The sequence below is a fragment of the Ctenocephalides felis genome, unplaced genomic scaffold, assembly GCF_003426905.1.
Source record: "Ctenocephalides felis isolate EL2017-DRISC unplaced genomic scaffold, ASM342690v1 CF-g0.4_SCAFFOLD_01886, whole genome shotgun sequence".
NCBI lineage: Eukaryota > Metazoa > Arthropoda > Insecta > Siphonaptera > Pulicidae > Ctenocephalides > Ctenocephalides felis.
The window spans coordinates 79,067,191-79,091,886 of NW_020538040.1; the positions used below are offsets into that span (position 1 = coordinate 79,067,191).

At 27.8% G+C, this 24,696-nt stretch overlaps 1 protein-coding gene across 1 annotated transcript in view; it reads right to left on the reverse strand.

The window, feature by feature from the left end:
- LOC113377516 overlaps positions 1–24,696 on the reverse strand; it is a 43,660-nt gene that overhangs the window by 11,706 nt on the left and 7,258 nt on the right. Inside the window, exon 2 of the mRNA XM_026617868.1 lies at positions 8,214–8,315. Within this exon, the coding sequence (XP_026473653.1) occupies positions 8,214–8,291 (78 nt within the window). The 5' untranslated portion in view covers positions 8,292–8,315. The remainder of the gene's footprint in view (positions 1–8,213; positions 8,316–24,696) is intronic.

A 24,696-nucleotide genomic window follows, 5' to 3' on the forward strand; every position in this document is an offset into this window, starting at 1 on the left:
TTTATTAATTAACGAAGATCTCCTGATCATACTTTAGAAAAAATGAATATATGTGTATGTTGTGACTTTTTTTCCAAATTTATTTAAAAATTTATGACGGCTTATGCTTTGTTTTAAAATTTCCTATTTCTCAAATATTTTTAAATCGTATTAATTTACATCAACTTGCTGATTTATTTCATTTATTTGATAATTTCTAAAGTTCTCATACATTTTGTTACCCACTTACTCTTAAATAGATAATAACACCAAATTTTCTTATAATATTTGTTTTTGTTCTTCGAAATGGTGATAGTTGTTACTGGTCTTTCGAATCCATGCTAAATCAGATTACACCCTTCCAGGAGGTCCCATAATTAGTTAGTCTAATTTCTAATAGTTATCTTTCCAAGTTGACTACAAAATTGGCCATGCTTTTTGGAATTATCTAATACGATCGAAATTATTTTCAACATAGTATTTTATATCTTTTTATTTCGAGGGTAACTCTAGGCTTTTTTTTAAATTATAATAGCCGCCTAGCAATCCTTTTTCAAATTTGTTGAAATTGTATCAAAACATTTTGATGCCTTAATTTTTTATTATTTACATTATAAGCCATTATATGTAAAAAATAAGTAGATATTTGTGAATCGTATGTATGAAAAGAATGATAATCCAAATAAATCTTACAATTTTTGAGTATGCTATATACGGTAAACAACAAAATCTTTAATATTTCACATAGGTTAAATGATGGAAATCATCATACATAAAATTTATGAATTGTTAGAAAAATAAATATTAGTTTGTTTTCATATATTTAGGAAGACATACTAAAATATAATTCATACTCTATTTTATAAAAATACTAACATTTGCTGAAAAACAAATCTGTTGCAGGACTATCAATTTTGGTTATATAAATAATACAATTCAAATAATAACATTAATGAAATGCCAACAAAATCTCAAGTTAAAGCCAATTTATAAATTATTTTGAAACAAATAGCTAATTTTCCAGTTAGATAATAGTCAATGATTTACATTTATTGATGGCTATACGGATTTCAGTTCCATAAATAAAGCGAAATTTTAAAATAAATACGCTCGACGTCTACTATATAATGGAAATTAAGTAAGAGTCGAACGATATAAAATATGCATGTGTTTACTTTAATAACTATTAATAGCTCGTTATGTATAACTATAAATATTGGACTTATTGTTTCAATTTATACATGATTAATTATATCATTCTAAAACTCAAAACAATAATCGATTGGGCGTTGTTGCTGGCACTGTAATAAGATGGTGGATTGTAAGATTTAGTTTAATAATTTGTGATCAATGTTTTTTGTTTCAATTTATTGCAATAACAATAGTCTGCTGCAAATAGTTCTGTTAGGTCACTAAAAAGATCGGAAAATCTGGGTAGAAGTATATATACTATAGTAATTATAATTACTTCATGAAAAATGTTTAATAAACAAATAGTGAAGTAATTACTCATTAAGCTTATTATAGACTGGTAAATTGGTATACTACAAAAATTATATTTGATATCAATATCAAATGAAATATAATTATAATAAAATTTACAGAAATATTAATAAACCATTTTTCATGTTGATTATAATAACGATCAATAAGATAATAAATAGTCAATCACAAAACTGTGTATCGCATTCAGTCAATAATTTCAAATATCAAATGTGTAAGTTTAAGACAACGAAACAGCTTTGTTTGTATTATAATTATATGATTATAATTTTTTTTGTTATGGCTTTATTGATTTATATAGAGGATAATTCAATGCACTAAATAAATATTAGATTATTTATAATTTAAAAATAAGCCATAATTAAATTTATATAGGTATAAGTTTTTAAATGTTTTTCCATATTATATATATATATATATATATATATATATATATATATATATACTCAGCAGTAAAAGTACATCGACCCGATCCAAACAACTTTTTTTGTGGACCTGTGTTAATTTCAACCATGAAATTCATAAAAAATACCACCTATCAAAACTGAGTAAAACATATCAAAGCTGCATACGTGTTGCTACTTTCCATATTAAAAAAATAAAATAAATAACAAAATTTAAAAAAAACGGCTGATATTGATCAGCTTATATAAAAAAGCAATTCCAAATTTCTTAAGTTTTCAAGTAAATTAGTTTTTCTGTTTAACTATTATTTGTTTTTATTTTGTATTTTTATTTATAAACACTTATAGTATACACTCGTATGTATATAAAATATATACTTTTTTCAATTTTGTATTTTTGTTCTTATCTTGTGGCAATTTTGTAATTCTGTTGCAGTTACATTATTCCCGCACTCAGTCAATAAATCTTTTGACCTAATTTTAGTTCAGACTTTTGAAAAAGCTTCAATTTTATTCAAAAAGAAAAATCAATTTATATTTATCATGGGTTGTACGACCGTAACAATTTTTTTAATTTTGTTCTTTATCTTTTCTTGCGGAATGGAAAACTACATACAACTTCAAATTTTCATTATTTTATAGTCATTTTAGTAGTCCAATCATTTTTTATTTAGCTCGGTAATCGATCAATTAACTATTATCGTCTTTTTTGTGAACCTTTTTAATTGAAATTCAATCAAGATTTTTCTGAGATTATAAAAAGGGTTGAATTTATCCGCTCTATTCGCTGCAATATTTTAAAACCAATTAAATTCTTAGATATTGGCAATGAAATGGTTACCTCCGATAAAACTAACTGATTTGCAGGCTTATCCTACTGCACAAATATTTTCCGATGTGCATTAAAAGTACATAGTTTTTGAATGTTTTGCAGAAGGCACAATTCTAGCAAAAAAATTAGAAATTTAATATTAAAATCTGAAGATAAAACTGTTTTTGAGAGAAAACGTAAACTTATTTTCAGAGTTATTGAAATCTCACTCGTTTTGCTAAGCATAGCATAACTTAATTCGAATATGTATGTTAGTATTTTAGCGTTGTAGTGGGTAAATTATCAATGTAATATGTGTTAGCTGCCCCTTTCATTTATATACCACATATTTATACATTCAGAATTAGTCATTTCTAATACCAATGATTTTCTAAAAATATTTTCGGTGGCTAAACGTTCGCCGGGTCAGCTAGTATATATATAAATTACGTGCGGCCCGCCATAAAATTTTGAAAACCAAATTGGCCCATGGGTTAAAAAGGTTGCTCGCCCTTGGTTTAGATCAAAGTCAAATTAGAGCTTTATGTCCTGCCCTACCCTACTGTTTAATTACCAATACCAAAATTAGTAAAAAAAATATATTATTTTGGAAATATGATTATAAAAATGTATCATATACAACTTTTATAAAGTAATAATCTTATATATAAAAATGAATCGCAGAATGTGTTGGTAAGCGCATAACTCAATAACGCCTGGACCAATTTGGCCAATTATTTTTTTAACATGTATGTTGAAGTCCAAAGATGGTTCTTACGGCGAGAAAAAAACGAATAATTGCCGGGAAAACTCTAAAAACTGCCCTTTTTTCACATACAAACGTTTTCTAACAAAAACGTAGAATCAATTTGAGCTTCATTGCTATAATATAAAGTTCATATTAAATTACAAGCACTCACTGTTATCTAAGGCAGGTCCTGCCGTTTCGAAGATACGGAGCAAAAAGTGCCAAAAATGGTAATTCAGTTTTTGAAGCAACGGAGCGCCCGAATTGAATGATTTAATTTGAATTTTTTAATTTGAATGATTTAATTTGAACAAAATGAAGAATTGATTAAATTTTTAGAAAGGCTGCTCTAGCGGTTTCGGAGACACAGAAAAAAATGTAAAAAAAAATGATATTTAGCGGTCTAAAATGATCATTAGACATATGCATATCAAATTATCAGATATTTTATAGAGATTTTAAACATGTGAACTAATTTTGTTACATTGTTTTTGGTTCCGTATCAAGATTTTTAATTTCTAAAGTTCACTTATACGGTTCAAACAAATTTCAAAATTTCCAGCATGTTTTTTTCAACATTTTCAAAAATATACAAAATTTTATACATGCTTACATACACATTTAGACAGATGAAATGGCAGGCAGGTAAATGGGTAAAATGGTGGACAGATAAACTCGAAGATAAATAAAATGGACGATATGACAACTGGTAGGTAGACTAATTGATAGACAGGTAAATTGGTAGACAAGTAAATTGTTGAACAGGTAATTGGTAGACTGATAAACAGGTTGACATGTAAACGGGTGGACAGGACTAGATATCACACATATGCATTTTGGTTTAAATTTTTAATTGAAAGTAAAACACGGCGAAGCGTGAATTGGTACAGCTAGTATTTAATAAAATAAACGTATATACCAAGCCACCAATACAAAGAAAACTAATAGATTTTTATTTAATACATTAAAATGTATCATTTAATCTAAAATAGACATGTTGATATTACGTTGTTTTAATTAACTGACATTGCAATAACTAACGATTTTCTTTCGATCGGAATAGTCAATTTTGCATTGAAATCAAGTCATTGATAATAAAACAAAATTGACATTTCAAAATATATGCATCAAGACAGTCGGTTTAATTTGGCTCATATCCCGTAATTGCGTCAAAACACTGGCAAACTGCAGCAATATAATGCATTTGCTGCCCACGTATATTTTTTCATCCGTGAATATCTGCCAAAAGTAACACCTTCCTTATAATCGAAATATAAACACAAAAATTATAATGGAAAATTGACTCTAGCTGTAAATGCATTAATCATATACTGTCTTTGATTTAAAAAATAAAGAATTTGCGTTTTTGACAGGCAGTTGAACGAAGATACCAATTAATTGTTTTATTATTTATTTTTGAATAGCAATTAGAACTTAACAGTTCTGTGAACTGTTACTAATGACTTCTTCACAAAATCACTTTTCAGAAGACAGGTTGGTCTATCCATATTTGATATATTTTTATTAGGTTTTTTATTGCTGATGATATATTTTTAATTAGATACCAGTGAAGAATATTATCACTCGAAAACATATTATGAACTGATTAATACTGTAAAAGTAGTTACTCGTGCCATATAATTCCATACATATACCTAATTTATAAGCACTAGTATAGTAATTTTTAGAAAATGTCATCTCCTATCTTAAAAAAACTGTCAAATGTTGCTGGATATCTTGCAAAATGTAATTCAAATTTGATTTTGTTATTTTTCTTTTCAGAATATTCTCACAAAGCAAATTGTTTATTTACAAGCATATATAATTATTATTTTTTTTATCTTTTGCTAAGATGATTATATAATAGTTTATTGCTCTTGTAAATTATATTGACATCATGGTATTACAGTATTACTCAAGAAAATAGCAAATTTTGTGCGAACACAAATAGAAATTTTCAGCCTTGTGCCGTATTTTTCTCAAAATATAATGTTCTAAAAATATAAGGAGTACACAGTTTATATAGTACATAGTTTCAGCGGTGACATTTCTAGCCAAAACTAATATATATGTAAAAGAACTAATAAAATAATGAATAATTAATAAATAAATTAATTAGTTTGAGAAAATATTAAAATTCGAATTCATTCACTTTTTCATAAAACCACTTACGAAAAAACAATTAAAAATAACGTCACAACTAAAAAAATGTATTAAATGCGTTTACTAGTGCTATGTTAACACTTTTTGCTAAAAATCAGTTAAAATCTCATTATTATCAAAATTTAAAAAAAATCAAAGGCAGTATGGTTTGATTTTCTTACATAAAAAATGAGAATACACGCCCATGTTCATTGATAGATTTGCTTCAACGTTTTGAATTTTTTTCCACAAATAATTTACAAATAATTTTTTAAAAATTTGTTTGATAGAATGAAATGAAAAACGTAAGAAAACTAAACAGTAGGATAAACAAAAAACATAAAAAAGACACATGAACAAAAATAAAAGTATAAATTAGGTCTATTTTGAACATTTGTATAAAAAGTCAAAAATATAACTTTCTAACTATATATCTATAATAGCTATTTCAATCATCGTAATGTAAATGTGCTTGAAAATTAAATGTATATATTATAACAATGTATGTGTATTAAACCTACAAGTACTAAAATGAGTACACTTTTCCTAGAAACGTTATTTATATGTAATTAAAATTTATAATTACAATCTAATTGTATGATTCTAACAAAAATAAAAAATATTTAAAATTAAATTAGTAATTTAGATTTTTAAAACAATATCCATAATGCAATGACTAAAAAATATAGGTAAAGATCAAGGAATCACGCCAATGAATCAAAAAAACAAGAATTGTAAAATTTTCTTTTTTAATAGTTTATTTTTTGACTTTGTATTTAAGTAAGTTGTTTATATGATTTTTCAAAAATGTAAGTTGTATAACAATATATCATATTAAACTTGTCCAAATTAATACCAAAACATTGAATTCTGCGCTGTAATTTGTTAGCTTCATGTTTCATCGTTGTTTAGTTAGTTGTCTTATACGAGTATGTTCGTGCAGATGATGTATACATACTGCCTCGCGATTAGTTATTTTTACAAACTATTGCTTCACAGCGAATTTCGCTTGCAAGCCGCCAAAATATCAATTCAATTGCTTAAAACGCTATTGGAATGTGACCCTTTAAAACATCCAACTCTTTACTTCTTTTATCATATTTATAGTAAAAGAAAAATAAACTAACGTTATTACTCAATTGCTTAGAAAAATTGCCATATACCACCGTTGAACATTTTGTTACATATTTTTTATGCCAAAGTAAAGGTTCAGTTGATCCTTTTTACCACACCCAGATGCAAGCTTTTTTATTGGTTGCATAAAAAAAGATTGAATCTAACTTAAAATTAACAATACATCTTATAAAACAATTAAATAACGTATGCTAAAAAATTATATTATAATCTCGTAAACTAAACAACAGTGCTCACAACCAATATATGATTATTGGAACGGAAGAACAAAGAAAGAAAATATTTTTGTTATGGATTTTCTAACACAGCCGTTTGTCTCCCGATAGCGACGTCTTAAAAATCATGGTGATGGCTGGTTATCTTTTACCCTCTTCTTTCAAATATTGTTGTTAAAAAATTCTTAACTTTACTGGTCTTTGAGATATCGGTGGTGGACCGTTTTAACAGCGAAACTTTAAACCCCACTCTACCCTATATTATATATTTATATTTATATATATCAAAATAATATCAAAATAAATATATCAAAAATAATTTTGATTGATAACGTTCCATAGAAATAATGGAATTCCATAAAAATCAATCGAAATTAAGCAATATCATTATTTGATATATTAAGAAATATTTATAAACTCCAGGTAAAATTCATACTTTTTTAAAACTTAGAATTAGTTAAACAGAACTCAATGTTTGCATTCCAAATTTGGTAGTATAAATGGAATAAAAATACTTTATTTGCTTTTGTTTTTGTTTAATCTAATAAGATTAAACAAGAAACAGTTTAGCTAAGTAATCTCTAAAATCATCTTTTTGAATATTCTATTTAAGGATTCCAAATAAACTGCTTGAATGTTTAATATTGATTAGCCATTTTTGTAAGTATTGTAATACACATCATCACCAACATCTAAGATTTTGATAATTTCAGACAATATTTTAAAAACAATGTCAATCTAAATATATAAAAATGATTGTATGTCTGTCTGCCGGGTATGTCCAATATATTCATAAACCATACATCCAATCGCCGTGATAATTTGGGAAACTGTTTGGTACATCCCCGGACAGGTTTTCGCATAAGTTCATTGAAACCGCGTGGTAGTGGTAAGGGGTTGCACATTCCCGATTTTTTTTTTTTTGAGTCAATTCATTTTTTTATATAATGCGTGTATAAAAACTACATATAACCCTACATTTTACATATAACCCTCTTGCCACAAACCCATATTTCGTAAGAATTATAAAAGTTTAATTATAGTAATTAGATTATTTTTCACCTCAAATTCTATTAGTAAACATCTTTGACTGAATTTCGTTGAGATTTTTTGACTTATAAAAAAGCTCAATTTTACATAAAAAAAATAATTTTATTAAGAGTTTTTTTAACTAACACTTTTTTTAATGCATTGGTTGAGTTTTTTTGATTTTTTCAAATTTATATTTATAGCAACGTGTTGTGATCGGGTACAACTAGTTCAATATAAAATCTTACCCAAAGTGTTGCAGAATCATCCATTTTATTTCCGTGATCCGTGGTGTACGACGTTTTGTAGGTGTAAAATGTTGCCATTGTTATGTGCACACTGAAATTTAACTATAATTTAATAAGATAAACAGTATTTTTATGTCTTATATATATTTAATGAATAAATCACAATGCGCAATTAGAAGAAATATAAAATTTAGAATTATATGTAAAACAAAATAAAAGGTCTGAAGCAAAAATGATTAGGTTAATGAGTAATTACTAAATTACTAATTAATAATTTTTAACAACAGTAACTTGCAATGAATTTTAAGATATTGATTTAGATAATACACCTAAAATATTTATTGCAAAAACACCCAAACTATTTGAGCGCGACTCAAAATTTCGATGCTGATCGGTTCGAACGACTTATATCACGCGCCGGCTATTTCAAGACTAAAGAAGTTCTTTAAGAAACAAGATTCGTGAAATCTATTTGTATCGGTAAATCTATATCTATAGATATATATATATATAAATATATATATATATATATATATATAATATTATAAACATGCGCAAGATCTACTTCTAGAAGTTTGCGCGAATTTTCAAGTGCACACATACATGTGTTAGTCAGCTATTTTGGTAAAATCATGAGAAGCAGAGGCAGGGTGATCAAAAATTTGCGTCATGTCGTAATTTTATGTAGATCTTTTCATTACGATAATTCAATGTTGCCAATTGCAAAGTTTTCCTCACTCATCAACGACTTATTTACCACCAAAACATATGGTTTGTTGGTAAATAGAAAAGATATAATTAGCTTATTCATTATATGTTACTGATGTGAAATCAGTTAACTCTAATGTATTTGAAATATCTTTTCAAACATTGAGGCCCTTCTGAAACGAAAAGCTTAATATGGTATTCTAGCCTATCCATATTGTTCGGACGTATTTTCGTTTTATTATATTGGCCATGAAGGTGACAATCTTAATGGCATTGAGCTTTTACACGGAATGGTTACTACCAATGGTAGAGTGGGTAGCGGAGAGTTCGATGTAACTAATTGTTCACTTCTAAAAGGAAAGCCCGCGAAACAACATGGATAATGAATAATCAATAAATATATCTTCTTGCATTGTAACTTAGTAACAAATCAGTGATTGTGATAAGAACTGCAACAAATACAAAACAAATCAGTGTTTAATACAGTCCTCAGCTACAAGGGTTGAATTATAACCCAACAACCTGAGTTAATCGAAGGAGAGTTTTAATCAATTCTATAACTACGTATCGCAAATACACATATATTTCTTTTAAGTTAAAAGAAGCCAGAGTTTTAAATCATGCTTTAAAAGGCTATTACTTATTGCATAAATTTTGTGTGTTCATTCGTGGGCACTTCGATAAGTATATTGGAAAGCATAAAATTGAAGAACTCCCATATTTCATGTAGATCTTCGAAAACCATAACAATATTGAGCAATATTCGATACCCAAGCCTGATCAAATGAAACCAAAAGGAATTCATGTACATGAAGCACATTACCTGTAATCGCCAAAATGCAATATGGAAAAGCCTTGCAGATCTCTCATTTAGCTCTGTACATATGTTGCTCTCAACAGTGTAAAAGAAATAATAATCTAATTTTAGGAAGAGGAACATTCGTGCACCATATGTGCAAAACAATCGATACCAAACATTTTACGCAAGTTTTCATAAGTATTATTTCATGAAAGAAATATATAATTTATAATTTAAATCATTCACTATTTGGATAATCAATGGCACGAGTGCAGATATTTGAAATAATTCTGTATGCGCAATTTCGAGGTAATAATTAGTAAAATTACAGTGCAATTACTGCTATCATGTCAATCTATCACAAAATACAATACAATCTATCACAAAATCATAAGGTTTCATATGAAATAAAACAAGATAAATAAATCAATAAAAATAAAACCGTTAAGTACATATTATAAGCTAACACGATTTAAAATTACGTATATTTGAAGGCATTAATATGTTGATTATAATCTCAATAAATTTGTTATTCAGTTCATAGGATATAAATTTTATTTAAATTGTTTAAAAACCATGTTTAATCATTAAACATCCAATATGAAATAGATTCAAATGAAAAAATTAACTCTCTCGCTACGGATGTCGTCCATTGACGACATCCACATCACATGCTGTATGTACGGATGTCGTCCATGTACCATGGACATAATGTGTTTCAAACTTCACTCCAAGATTCAACACTATAAGTTAAATTATTGTAATTCTAATTTTTGTTGTATTTTTTAGATTATTAGAAATTTTATTGATAATGATAAAAAAATCTGAAAATAATAGGTTGTCAAATATCTCCCTTCCGCCTTTTTGTATTATAAACCAAGAGCAAAAAAGCGGAAGGGAGATATTTGACAACCTAATATATCGCTATGTCTGTCCGTTCAGTAGTAGTATTTAATATTTACTTTAATATTCAGTATTTACTTTATTATAATTTTCAGTATTTTGTAAATTGTATATAAATAAAACAAGCTCTTTACAAATACCCATCAATAATATTATTCTTGTAATTCTAAGAGTTTAAGAATGCTAACATGTCGAATGAATTTCAACAACTTGTAACTTACTTACCCAAAATTAAAAGTTCTACTATGCAAGAACTATATAGCTTGTATAGTGAATGTATTAACAAAAATAAAAATGATTAATTAAAAATTTCATTATAAAAACTGAAATTAGCTGTCGGTGCCACTTGGCAAAAATCCCATCGTAATATGATGCAGAAGCTAGATGAAGATAACATATTGCTCATTAGCGACTTGCGAAAACTTCCCGTTGATAAATTGTAAGAAAAAATAAATAATTTAGTGTAATTAAATTTAAGAACTTGTTGTAAACAGCATTATGCCTTAAGGCAAGTTGCATGAACATCCCGACATATGTAAATAATCGACTTAATCAACAAAAATTACAATTAGCTGTTGCATTAGCATGTGGTATACAAAGTTTCATCAAATTCATCATAAAAAATTGCAAAAACCAACCCTGCCGATCTTTAACAAAAACAAATCAACAACGCATTTGTCATCTGTTTTGCCTATAGGCGGCGTAAAATGGGACATCCAGAGTCTTATTTCTTATTTTAAAGCTATTTTACTAAATAGCAACTACATTATTCAACCAATGCAAAACGCATTTTGCAGAGAGATCACGGTTTATAACCTTGATCTGATATTTCGTCATAAATATTTATCAGCAAAGTTGGAATACCTATTATTTAATTTGTCTCTTGTAAAATTGCTTTATTTAACTTAATTTACTTTTTTATCTACTATTATTTATTGTTCACGCCTTTGCCATGGTAAAAGTTCAGTTGGTCTTTTTTACCACATACACGTTTAAGCTTTTATGAAGGTTATATGAAAAAACTGTTGAATCCAACTTAGAATTAACAATACATCTTATAAAACAATTAAATAACGTATACTTAAAAATTGTATTAAGGACTCTAAGAACAACGAAAATAATTTATTATTAATACTTGTAAGAATCAAGGTGATGGTTGGTCATCTTTTTACCTCTACTTGAATATTGTTGTTAAAAAAATTAACTTTACTTTTGTTTGAGATAATGATGGTCGACCTTTTTACTCGCGGACTTTAAAAACTCGCTCTACCCTATAAATTAAAGTCTTAAAATCGATTTTGAATCATAAAATATAGAAATATAAAATCACCTTATACAATGTATACTAATTCTTGGACCGAATATGATTAATAATAAAGCCAAATAAGATTCCACAAAACAAATTTAGCCAAAATTACGTTAGAGACACAATTACGAAAAGTTCCTCCTAAATTAAAATTTTGTATTACAAAATTTATATCCATGCTCAAATTGTCAAAACATATAGTCATTTATAAGTTTTCTCCAACGAGCACAAATTGGACAGCAATGAGGAAAACATTCTATGCTTTATATATTTTTTAGGAATAAATAAACTTAGTTATTAGTTGAAACTCAGGCTTGATTAATCAAACGAGGATTTAATAAACAATTTACTTCATTAAAATGAGTAATACGGAGATAGAAGCTATATAAATCTATTTTAGATTTAGATTACACAAATACGTCTTGAAACAGTTCAGTTGACCTATTTGCTCGATTGGATTCCGTTTCGTATCGTCGATATATTTTAATAACCATTAAGAATTAAACATAATTTACTTAATTATATTGCATTAGACTAGTGAATTGTTTATGTTCACAAAACGATTATGTTTGTAAACAGGCTATTGGGTAAACGGAAAATATAAGTCAATAATATTTTGTTTAGTGTTTCTATAAATTTCAACAAATGATCTTATTCCACATAAAATATCAATAAATTCTCAACAAAACTGGTATTTGTGTGAACAGGCTATTGAGCGAACGGAAAATATAAATCAATAATATCTAATGTCTAAATTAGAACTAGTCAATATTTTCTTTGGTGTTTTATTAATCAATTCAACATATGATCTTATTCCCCATAAATATCAAAAAAAAATCTATTTACCTTTCAAGCAATTTAAATTTTAGTTTATAAAGTTTAAAATCGAATTAAAAAATCAAGAGAAAGCAAAGTCTTTCAGTTTTAACATCTGGCAAAAATCAGCAGTCTTTCGTGAGATGTCCTATCAAATATGCTTTTCAGGGACCGATTATAGTGCATAGTATGTATTGTAACCTTGCAATTTACTATCATGTTAATTCTCAATGTACCTGAGCAATTTATAAAATTTATGTTTATTTTACATCTAAACAATTTATTTTAGAAAACATTCTTTTCTTTGCTTCATACCACATTATCGTCAAATTAATTTAATTATCTATATTATTCTATATTTGATCTATATTATTCTATATCAAATTTTATAAATTTAACGTCCGAATTACTTTGAAAAAAAAATAAAACAATAGGATTCTCACACTCCTTAAATAGTCTATAACTTGTGTAGGGTAAAACTGGGCTTAAAGGTCCGCGGGGAAAAAGGTCCACCACCGATATCACAGAAGAAGGCAAAAGCTGTGCCATTACCTTATTTCTTACGACGTCTCTATTGAGAGATACATGGCAATATTTGAAAATCCATAACAAAAGTATTTTCCTTTGTAGTTAGTTTTTTTGGTTGTGTGCACTGTTGTTTAGTTGACGAGACCTTAACATAATTTTTAAGTATATGTTATTTAAATGTTTTATAAAAAGTATTGTTAATTTTAAGTTGGATTCTTACACGGGGGTGGGATAAAAAGAACCACTAAACTTATAACCTGGCAGAGGTATAAACAATAAAAATAATACTTATAGAGTAAATTACGTTAAAAAAGCATTTTTATAAGAGATAAATTAAATTAATACTTATTACAACTCTGCTGATAAATATTTCTGACAAAATACCAGACCAACTTTAATACAGTGTTATCTCTGTAAAAATGCACCAATAAAATTTATATTTTATATTGGTTTAATGATGTGGCTATAATTTCGCAAAATTTCTTTAAAATTAAAACTAATACATTAGATCTGTTTGCCCTCTGACTACGATTTTATCCCACCTATGGTGTAAAATGGACCAAATAACAAATTTTTAAAAAACAGCAAATAAAACTTAGTTTCATAATACTGAATTAGCTAGGTATTATAACTGAACATAGTTAGGTAGTTGTTTGTTTCATATGTGTTATTTGTTTTGGTTTTCACAGTATAATTGGACTTTTGTACCCCGCCCTACTCTATAATATCAAATAATACAATACAAAATGATAGTTCAATAAAAGCAAAACATTTTGTTCAGGGCAACAGCGAAAAGCGAAAGTGATAAGAAATAATAAATTGCATCAAGGCGCAAACCGGAACAAGAAAATGAAGAAAGCACTTTGCATACCGACAAGTGACAACAAGTTCCTTATTAGTTAACATTTTTGCAAAAACAAATCCAATGTTATTTATTTTTACACTATGCTTGTAATAGTTATTCACACGCGTTGAAGACGCGGCATTTAAATAATTCAAAAGACTTTCAATTCATAATGATACATTTATATAAAAATTGATAAAAAGAAATAGAAACAAATCAATGAAATAAGCACTTTCGACACAAATAAAAAACTACGGAAAATGATAAAAGCTATTAAAATGAAATGAAAATTAAAGAGAAATATAAGAATTATTATAACAATAAAGATAAAAATTGTAGTCTTTCACAAATACTAATCATTTTTTCACACCGTCAACACAAGCAAAATGTTTTTTGAATCATTTTAATCAGATAATGCGTTCTTTCAATAACTGCTATTTCTTCACTTTTTGCTCCTTATCTCTAAAACGGCTAGATCTGCCTTTGCCAAAAACTAATCAACACATCTCGCCATCAATACGAACCGAACATTTTTAATCATACTAATTAGATACCCCGTTCTCATAAAAAGTGTATTTCCATTTTCTGCACTTTTTGCTCCGTGTCTCCGAAACGGCTGGACCTGTCTTTGCCAAAAACCAATCTGCATGTCTCCCTTTCAATAAGAATCAAATATTTTAAATATTTCAAATCGGTTGATCTGTGCGTTCGAAATCTTGTATCCATACATACATGCTCACATACACACACATCCAGGTTTTCTGGCATGCCAAAATGTTCAGAATCCTCTGAAACGTAAAAAAATTCATTTTCGATTTTTGTACAATTACTGTAACTAACTACGGAAAGTTAAAAATCCTTATTCCTCTGAACAATTAACTAATGAAAATAAATCTATTAAAATTTTCCTCAAAGTAATTGCGCTTGCTTTAAGATTCAGCTAAAGGCTATCAAATTTCTGACGATGGGTGTTTTTATTCGCATCTAGTAGAAAAAAGATTTTGAAGTTATTGCGAGTATAAAACATTGTAAACGTAAAAGTATGTATTATCTACTATTATTGAGCTTAGAGTTGTTTATCATAAAAATTCAACATTAAAATTTTGCTGCAAGTTTACTAATTTTAAGTATTTTGCGCTAGTTTTTAATTAAGCAATTTATTTATAAACAAACCGCGTATAATGTGATTACAAGTGAGTGAGTGATGTACCTAATGATCTCTATAATAAACTCTGCGAATTAATATAAAAATAGAGAGAAGCAAACATTAATTGGTATTTTTTCTTCCATTATTTTGTACTGATTAACCAATCATATTCGCTAATATTCCACGTATCTGCCTCGAAATGTATCCGACACCGATTGCAAAACGATGCACAACAGAATCCATACACAGTTCGCAGAAGCCATTAACTAATCTGATACGTAAATGTTATTTACCACTTTCAATACACTCCAAATTGCTTTTAAACATTTGACTTTAATACGAAGAACTGACTTGGTCAATCTTCATATTAAAGTCTTGTTTGAACATACGTATTTATAAATATGTCAGGCAGTGAAGAAATAATAATAAATAGTTTTTGTTTTCGTTTCATTATAGACAAAACAAAATCTACACAGCTATTAATTAAATTGGGCAAAAATGATTAAGCATCAGTCTCAGTCTCCCACCTAAGCTGGTTCAAAAACTTGGGTGGACCAATAATTGAATATAAATATTTTATTTATATATTTTGTTACCATACAGATTTTGAAGTAAAACTTCTTTAGGCGCGACTAGGGTGTAAATCCGTACAAATGCAACGAAAGTGCGTTACGGCAGAGTCGAGTGCCAATGATTCGTCTTTCGCTCTTGATGATATCATTTCTATACGGGTCGATTGTGATTAGTCGTCGCGTATGTGAATAGAGATCTGTCGTTGTTTGCGTAACGGCATCAGCGTTGTATGCGTACCGGCATCGACGTTGTATGCGTACCGATACCAACAAGAAAATCGAAATAGATAAATGAACATTTTAAAGTTACATCGTAGTACTAATCTTAATTTAATGAAAAATGCCTGAATCAGTAGAATATTTTACCCTGTTCTTTGAAAATATTGATTAATAAGATTAATAATAAGTAAGTTTATTGATTAGAAATTATTTCTATATTATTCGTAGTTTCTATAAACCTTTGAAGTTATTAAAATGGAAAATATTTAGGCAAAACAGATATTACAACTGTTCGAAAAATGAGATTATATCGCCAGCAAAGAGTAAAAAAAAATACAAGCAGTCAATGAATGTATGTTAATTTTAATTACATGAAGTTCTTCAAACACAATTACATGATGAGTGAATTTGCAAAAACAATATTTGTTTAGGCGTTGTTTAACATAATCACTGTTTGAACAAATATCAAAGAATTTATTAATCAGCAATTACTTCATTTTTCTAATAAAAGTTCATTTCTAAATGCTAATTACAATGACAAACCGATCATGTCATAGTTGAAGTATGACTCTAATTACATTATTGTTTTTAAATATTGTACATATTTTCATACTATTATAAATATATAATTTATAATTTATCATTATATAAATGTGTGTAAGGTTGACATGAATAAATGTGTGCATCACGAGTGTTACTAATAAACATTATTCAAAATTGTTATATGATGTATTTATTTTAACTTAACTTAAAATTGCTGCTTTATACAGTAGCAAATAAGTTTTGCTTCAATCGCGTGTGATCCTTACGCGCACTTTTTATGTATTTATATGTATTTATATATTTTAAGTATGTATCAATATTTAATTAATTTGATACCTCGTATTGAGGCATGTAACATAAATGCAATTAAACGAAATATTTCATAAATGGTCAAAATTTGGTCGTTTTGTTTCACATGTCACAATTTCGTTTTTTACGAAAAATTGAAAAAATTCAAACAAAAAAAATAAGTACAGACACTTATCAAACTGTATTTATTTCTATTCGTTATCATATTGCGAATATTAGTCTCATACATTATTTTGAGATAGCTAATATCGTTTAGAGTAAAATCGAGAAAAACCTATACAAGTTTGCATTCAAAAATCGGAAAACTAAACTATAAATGATATTTTGCCTCAAGACATGAACTTCTTGACTAGTGTAAATAATCAATCAACTTAATCAATAAGAAAACCATCTGCAAATTATGAGTGATTTAGAAGTGTACCTAATGGCTGTAGAAGATTATAATGCAATTATAATATTAATAACATACTGCTATTTTAGTATGTTCATTGAGCAGAGAACTTTATCGCCATACAAGGTTTCATAAAAATCACAAAAAAAAAATTTGACGATCAATTATGAAGAAACAACCCGACTAATCTTTGCCAAAAAGTAATCAGTACTATTTCTATACGATATAATGAAATAATAGTTTTCAACTTAGCCGTTCGTCAGGATTACATCTAATTACTTTCAAATGTGTGAAATCGGTTCAGTCCTTTTTGAGAAAACATCGGCGAATGGTCAAAAATCGGCTCACATACTTTTTCTAAATTTGGCGTTAAACGAGAAAACATGAAATTAGTAATTCAATTTTTTTGTCTAAATATATATTTTGTCGATATATATTTTATTGAAGTCTATGAAAATCTCAATCCGCCTTTGCTAAGAATATCTAACTTTTAGAATGTTGAATTATATAAATTATGAAACTATTAGCTATACTATATTACGCTACGCTATAAATACTATATATACAATATATATATCGATTAATGTAGCTTATGATTTATAAGTTTATAAAAAACCTAATTTAAAAACAAAATATATAAATAAATAAATAAAAATATATTTCCAATATCAAGCAACAGATGTTCATTTTAATGATTCAAACTTGGCAATCGTGGAAAAATAACATGGTTTTCGTTTGCATTTTAGTACAGTGGAAAAATTTTCAATCTATCAAATCATGTATTTATTACAAAATCCAAACGATTATTTGTGTTTTAAAACTTACAAAGTACAGATAAAAAACTCTAGAAAACATAGTATATCGTAGTTAGGAGTAGTTTTTAACTAAGGAATACGTTATTATAAATCTGTATATATACATTCACTTATGAGATTGTATGCATTTATGTTTAGATGTGAAAATATAAGACAATGAAAGATATAAAAATCTTTCAAGAATTTCTTGTAAACGGGTGAAATGTTTAGTGCAAGTAATGATTACATCTATATCTGATTTTTTTAGTATGATAAAACCTGCTACTAGTTATATAAGCATGTGAAATTTCACCAATTAGTACTTTGAATATATAATTTTACTCTTGATATGAAACAATGGTCAATGATTGTTATTAAAACATTGCCACAAACATAAATGTTAAATTCACTGATCTCCATCTCTATTGTTATTAGAGTCTGAAAGTTTGTCGAATTAAATTGATATGATAGTACTATACCTATACTATCCACGAAAATAGCAAAACTTGCGCGATCGTAAATAGAAATTTTCAGCCTTGTGCCGTATTTTTCCCAAAATATAATATTCTATAAATATAAGGAGTAGATCAGTATATACAGTACCTATAAACATTTACAGGCGTGACATCTCATACGCATAATAATAAAATTTATCAAAACAACAAATTTAAAATTATTATAATTACTACTGGTACGTGCCTTGAAGCAAATTGCTGGAACTTCCGTACCAAAAATTAATTTTTGTAAAAAAATATTTATAATTTTTTGAAAACTGATAAAATTAGATCTTTGAAATTTTTCAAAAAAAATTCTACTTTATATTTAAAAAATTGTTGTGAAAATTTTGAACTTTTTTTTAAAGCAATCGCGCAGCGTATCTGTTTTAGAGACGATATATAGAAGCGCGTAAGCGCCGCGTCTCAGTCTTACATATGAACATTGGTACGGAACCCATAAAAATGTAAACAAAGTTTGTACTTATTATTAAAATTTTCATAAAATATTTGATGTGCATATATCTAATGATCAGTTTTGACCGCCAAATTGTGTTTTTTACTTTTTTATTGGATCCCCCAAACCGTTGAACCTGCTCTTCCAAAAATGTAAACAGCAAAGTTCCAAACAATTGTATTGACGAAATAAAGAGCTGTTTAAAGCTGTTTCAAAGTTAAGCTGTTCAAATTTGTATTACAAATGAAATAAATTTCGAGTCATTGAAATTGGATGCTTCGTTATCTTTGACACTTTTCGTTCCGTATCTTCGCAATGGCTGGACCTGCCTAGCCAAAAACTAATCAGACGCATGGCATCGTGCCTTAAGGCAAATTGATGAAATTTTTCCCGTACCAAAAATTATTTTTTTTTAAAAGATTAACATTTTTGAAAAAAATTTACTCTGAAAAATTAGATTTTTGAGAAACTATAAATTTTTGACAAAAATTTACTTTTTTTTAAAAAAAATGACTTTTTGAAGAAAAATGTATTTTGAAATTTTTTGAAAATTCTGAACTTTTTTTCAAAGCAATCGTACTGCTTTAACTGCATAAAGACGAAATATCAAAGCGCGTAAGCGCTGCGCCGCCGTCTAACGGATAAGCATTGGTACGGAACTCATAGGAATGTAAACAAAATTTATGCTTATTGTTAAAATCTCTATAAAATATCTGATAATTTGATGTGCATATGTCTAATGTTCATTTTTGACCGCCAGATGGCATTTTTTTTACTTTTTTTACTAGATCTCCAAAATCGCTAAACCTGCCTTCATAAAAATTTGATCAGTTTTTTATCTTGTTAATACAAGTAAAATGTTTTTTTGAATTTTTCAAATCAAACGCTCCGTTCTCTTAAAAACTGAGTTACCGTTTTTGGCACTTTTTGCCCCATATCTTTGGAACAGATAGACCTGCCTTTGACAAAAACTAAACAGCACGTTTCCTTATCAATACGAATCGAATGTTTTTTGAATTATTCAAATTGCTTCATCCGTGTTCCCGAAATCGTCGATGAAAATTTGTATCCGAACACACATACATTCACGCACACACACACATACACACACACATACACACACACATACACACACACATACATCAATTTTCTCAAAGGTATGCCAAAATATTCAGAAACCTCTGAAACGTAAAGATACATCAAAATTTTCATTTTCGATTTTTTTGCGATTACTATAACTTACCCTACGGGAAGTTAAAAAAGAAAAGAGAAGTATGTTTGATATAATAAGTTATAAATTGAGTCAGCGCCTTACATTAACATGATCTGTAGACCGAATTGCTTTTAAAGAGACAAAAGTAAGTTTTTATGTTCTATTTCTTGTAATAATAACTGTTACTTTTATACAAATAGATCACTTTGTTTGTTATATTGAACATTAGTAGATAATTACCAGCAATTACTTTTGTTTTATGTGATATGTATTTCTTGTCCTTTTTGAGTGAAATATAAACAGATAAAAGAAAAATCTAACTTAACTAATACAAAATACAAAAGAGAAATAAAAAAGCAAAAGATTTCACAAAGACTTTTTGTTTAAAAAATGATATTGTGTTATATATTGTTGAATTATATTTATGAGCTTTGTTTGAATGATTATGTTGCATTGTGTTGCATTTTTCAGCCACTAAAAACCGTTATGAACCATTATGTTGTTTAAGCTATTGTTAACTTCCCGTAGGGTAAGTTATAGTAATCGCAAAAAAATCGAAAATGAAAATTTTTATATATCTTTACGTTTCAGAGGTTTCTGAATATTTTGGCATACCTAAGAAAAAATGGATGTATGTGCGTGTGTGTGTGTGTGTGTGTGTGTGTGTGTGTGTGTGTGTGCGTGTGTGTATGTATGTGCGGATACAAATTTTCGTCGACGATTTCGGGAACACGGATCAACCGATTTGAATAATTCAAAAAACATTCGATTCGTATTGATAAGGAGACGTGCTGATTAGTTTTTGGCGAAGGCAGGTCTAGCCGTTCCGGAGATACGGGGCAAAAAGTGCCGAAAACGGTAACTCAGTTTTTAAGAGAACGGAGCGTCCGATTTTAATAATTCAAAAAACATTTTACTTGTATTGACAAGATAAAGAATTGATCAAATTTTCATAAAGGCAGGTCTAGCGGTTTCGGAGATATAACGATAGAAGTAAAAAAAAAAGCCATTTGGCGGTCTAAAATGATCATTAGAGATATGCACATCAAATTTTCAGATATTTTATAGAGATTTTAACAATAAGTATAAATTTTGTTTATTTTCCTATGGGTTCCGTATCAATGTTTACCCGTTAGACAGCGACGCCGCGCTTACGCGCTTTATATTTCGTCTCTATGCAGTTAAAGCAGTACGATTGCTCTGAAAAACAAGTTCAGATCTTCCAAAATATGTCAAAATAAAAAAAATTTTTTAACAAAAAAAAAAGTAATTTTTTGTCCAATTTATAGTTTCTCAAAAATCTTATTTTTTCGAAGTAAATTTTTTTCAATTTTTCAATTTTAATCGTTTTTAAAAAAAATAATAATTTTTGGTACGGAAAGTTCCAGCAATTTGCCTTAAGGCACGATACCCTAATTGCCTTAAGACAGAATTCCACTTACAGCTAGTTTTTTACCTTAATTTTATGGCTATCACAACCATCTCTCGGCTGTGGACGGTTGTGACATTCACCCTTTTCTTATTTGATTTGATTTTATGACTAATCCATCGTATTTGAGGACAGTGTTTCAGTATTTCCATTAAAGTCTTGATTAACAAAAATAAATTGTAACAAAAAAAAAAAAAAAAAAAAAGTATTTCCATGTAGACAAATGTTCAAATTACCATTTAATTTTTTTTCTCCCACATAACTGATAAATTAATAAATTATTGCTGATCAAAAACTCATAATTAAAATAGGAAATCGTTGAAAAAAATATTAATTAAAACTGATATTAAAATATATTTTATTATATTATAATAATTAGTTTGGGTTTGATTCATTGTGATCTTAATTTCTTCCAGTTATAAAAATGTTTATTGTTATTTGTAAATAAAAAAATCTTATGTAAAATAATAATGTCATTGGCCAAAGAGAAAACCTTTCTCCATACGCGTGATTCATTTACTCGTACGTCTGTGATTCATAAACTTTTATGTAATATGTGTATATACACTTTATACAATCACGGTGTGGACTTATTACACAATGTTTCGGTATTACCCTGTAGATCCGTTATATTGGAGTCGCATCCGTGTGGCAAAACGATGGTTGTGAAATTTCTTCGAATTTGCCACCGATGGAAATACAAACGATCCCACTTCAGAACCATCGCCGAATTTTGTCTTAAGACTTATAAAAGCAACGGCCGACTGCTGCAAACGAAAGTGAGAGTGCGCGTTCACTTAAGCGACATTACATTTTGGATTACACAAAACATTTGAAAAACTAAGGTTAGTTATATATCACATTAATAATTTTATTCAAGTTATAGTTAACTCTTTTTTGAAAATTGATAATTAAAAATACAGTGATTGTTTTAAAAGCCTTTAAGGGTTGAAGTTGCCGGTTAAAATTTTTGGTGTAAAATTGTTCAAAAATCAGTGCAGTTCCAGATTTTTTGTGATCAAATGTGGTATTCAATAAAAACTAAAAGAAATTTTCTCTTAAAAACTATTAACTAGAAAAATATTGAACTTTAAAATAAATTTAACTACAAAACGTTAAATATTCTGAAAATTTTACAAAATAGACAATTTATTGTTAAAAATTAGACATGATTTAAAATATAATATTCCGGAATTTTCAAGCGCTCCTAAAAGCCAAAACTTTAAATATTTAATGTAAACTATTCGATTTAAATTCAAATTATTGTGTAAGGAAGATTGGGTACGATTGTGCCACTTTTTTATCAGCAATAATTTTGTTAATTTACCAGTTATTTGAAAGAAAGTAAATTAAATAGTAATTTGAACATTAGTCTACAAAAAATACTAAAATACTATCCTTAAATATGGATGGATGGATTAGTCAATAAATTAAATCATACAAAAAAGACGTCCCTCGAATGTGGGCGATTGCGACAGGCATAAAAATAGATTAAACAACAAACCCAAAAATGATTTATGACGACTTTTATGTCAGAAAGTTTTAGTTAAGTTAGATTTTTCTTTATTTGTTTAAATTTCCCGAAAAAAGGATAAGAAATACATGTCATAACATATACATATCGCATAAAACAAAACCAATTGCTGGTAATTAACTACTAATATTCAACTTGCAGCAAAATAACAAACAAAGTGTATTATGCATACAAGTAACAGTTCTTATTTAAAGAAATTGAACGAAAAAACACGTACTTTGGCTCGTTAAAAGCAATTCGGTCTACAGATCATGTTAATAACGCAGACTCAATGTAATAATGTAAACTTGTTCAAATAAACATACTCCATCTTTCTCCCTTTATACCTTATTTCAAAATTATCATAGTTTAGCTATTATGACAACTGTCACTACCACAACCTGGCACAACCGTACCCAGTCTTCCTACTATCATTCAATTCTACGAAAACCCATTTGTGGAAAAATAAAAATCGTTTTTTTTTTCAATCAGAAGAAAGTTTCTTTATTCTATCTACTAAAGCTTTGTATAAATATAAAAGTAATGAAATAATAACCGTATCATATATAAATAGGACCAAAATAACAAAACGCAATAACAAAAACCATTAATATTTATTAGTACTATTAAACATGAAATGGATGATAAGTATAAAATATTTTAAAAATATTTTGTCCTAAATAATAAAATAAATTCATATATATAAATGCGAAAAATTACTGATACTTTTATTTTTTCGTTACATTCTTATAGTACTGGAAATACTTTACGAACTTAATCGTTTATAAGAAAAATAAAATAAATTTTAATAGAATTTGCCGCCCCTTTGTTAATTATATGGAGTGGCGTCGGAACCGTGTGGGCTGGGTGAACCCACCCATCAATCTCAAAAAATGATATAGCCCAATATGTCTTAAAAAAAACGAACTCACTGCCTGTCTATCTAAAAAAATTAAAAAAACGAACTCACCCATCAAAAATTTGCTTCCGACGTCACTAATTATACGTATATTTTACTACCATTTTATATTTTTTTGGAAATATGTTCAGGATATTTACTATAATTGTAAGTTGTTATTAATGGCTTCATGACGTCAAATAAAACTATCAGCATGATTATTAATTCAGACGCATCTATATAGTTGCGTAATAAGCACAGTTAATTTTATTTCTTTTATCGACTGAGATAATGTTATGTTAGTATTATTAATTTAAAAAAAATCAAATTCCACATATATAATAGAAATAAAAACGTTAAATGAATGAGTTCCATGATACTACCTATCCTTTCTCTATTATAAACGTTCGGTATATATGGTTTGATCAAAGAAATGTTTGAAACTGTTACAATTTTTAATAAATGTTTTAGACAAGTTGATATTAAAACAATATCAAAATTCAAAGAAGAAAGATGTACAACAGTTAGGCATGGGTCAAACTCGAACACTATGCTTTACGCAACCCACATTGTTGCATCTATTTTGGTTACCAGCGACAT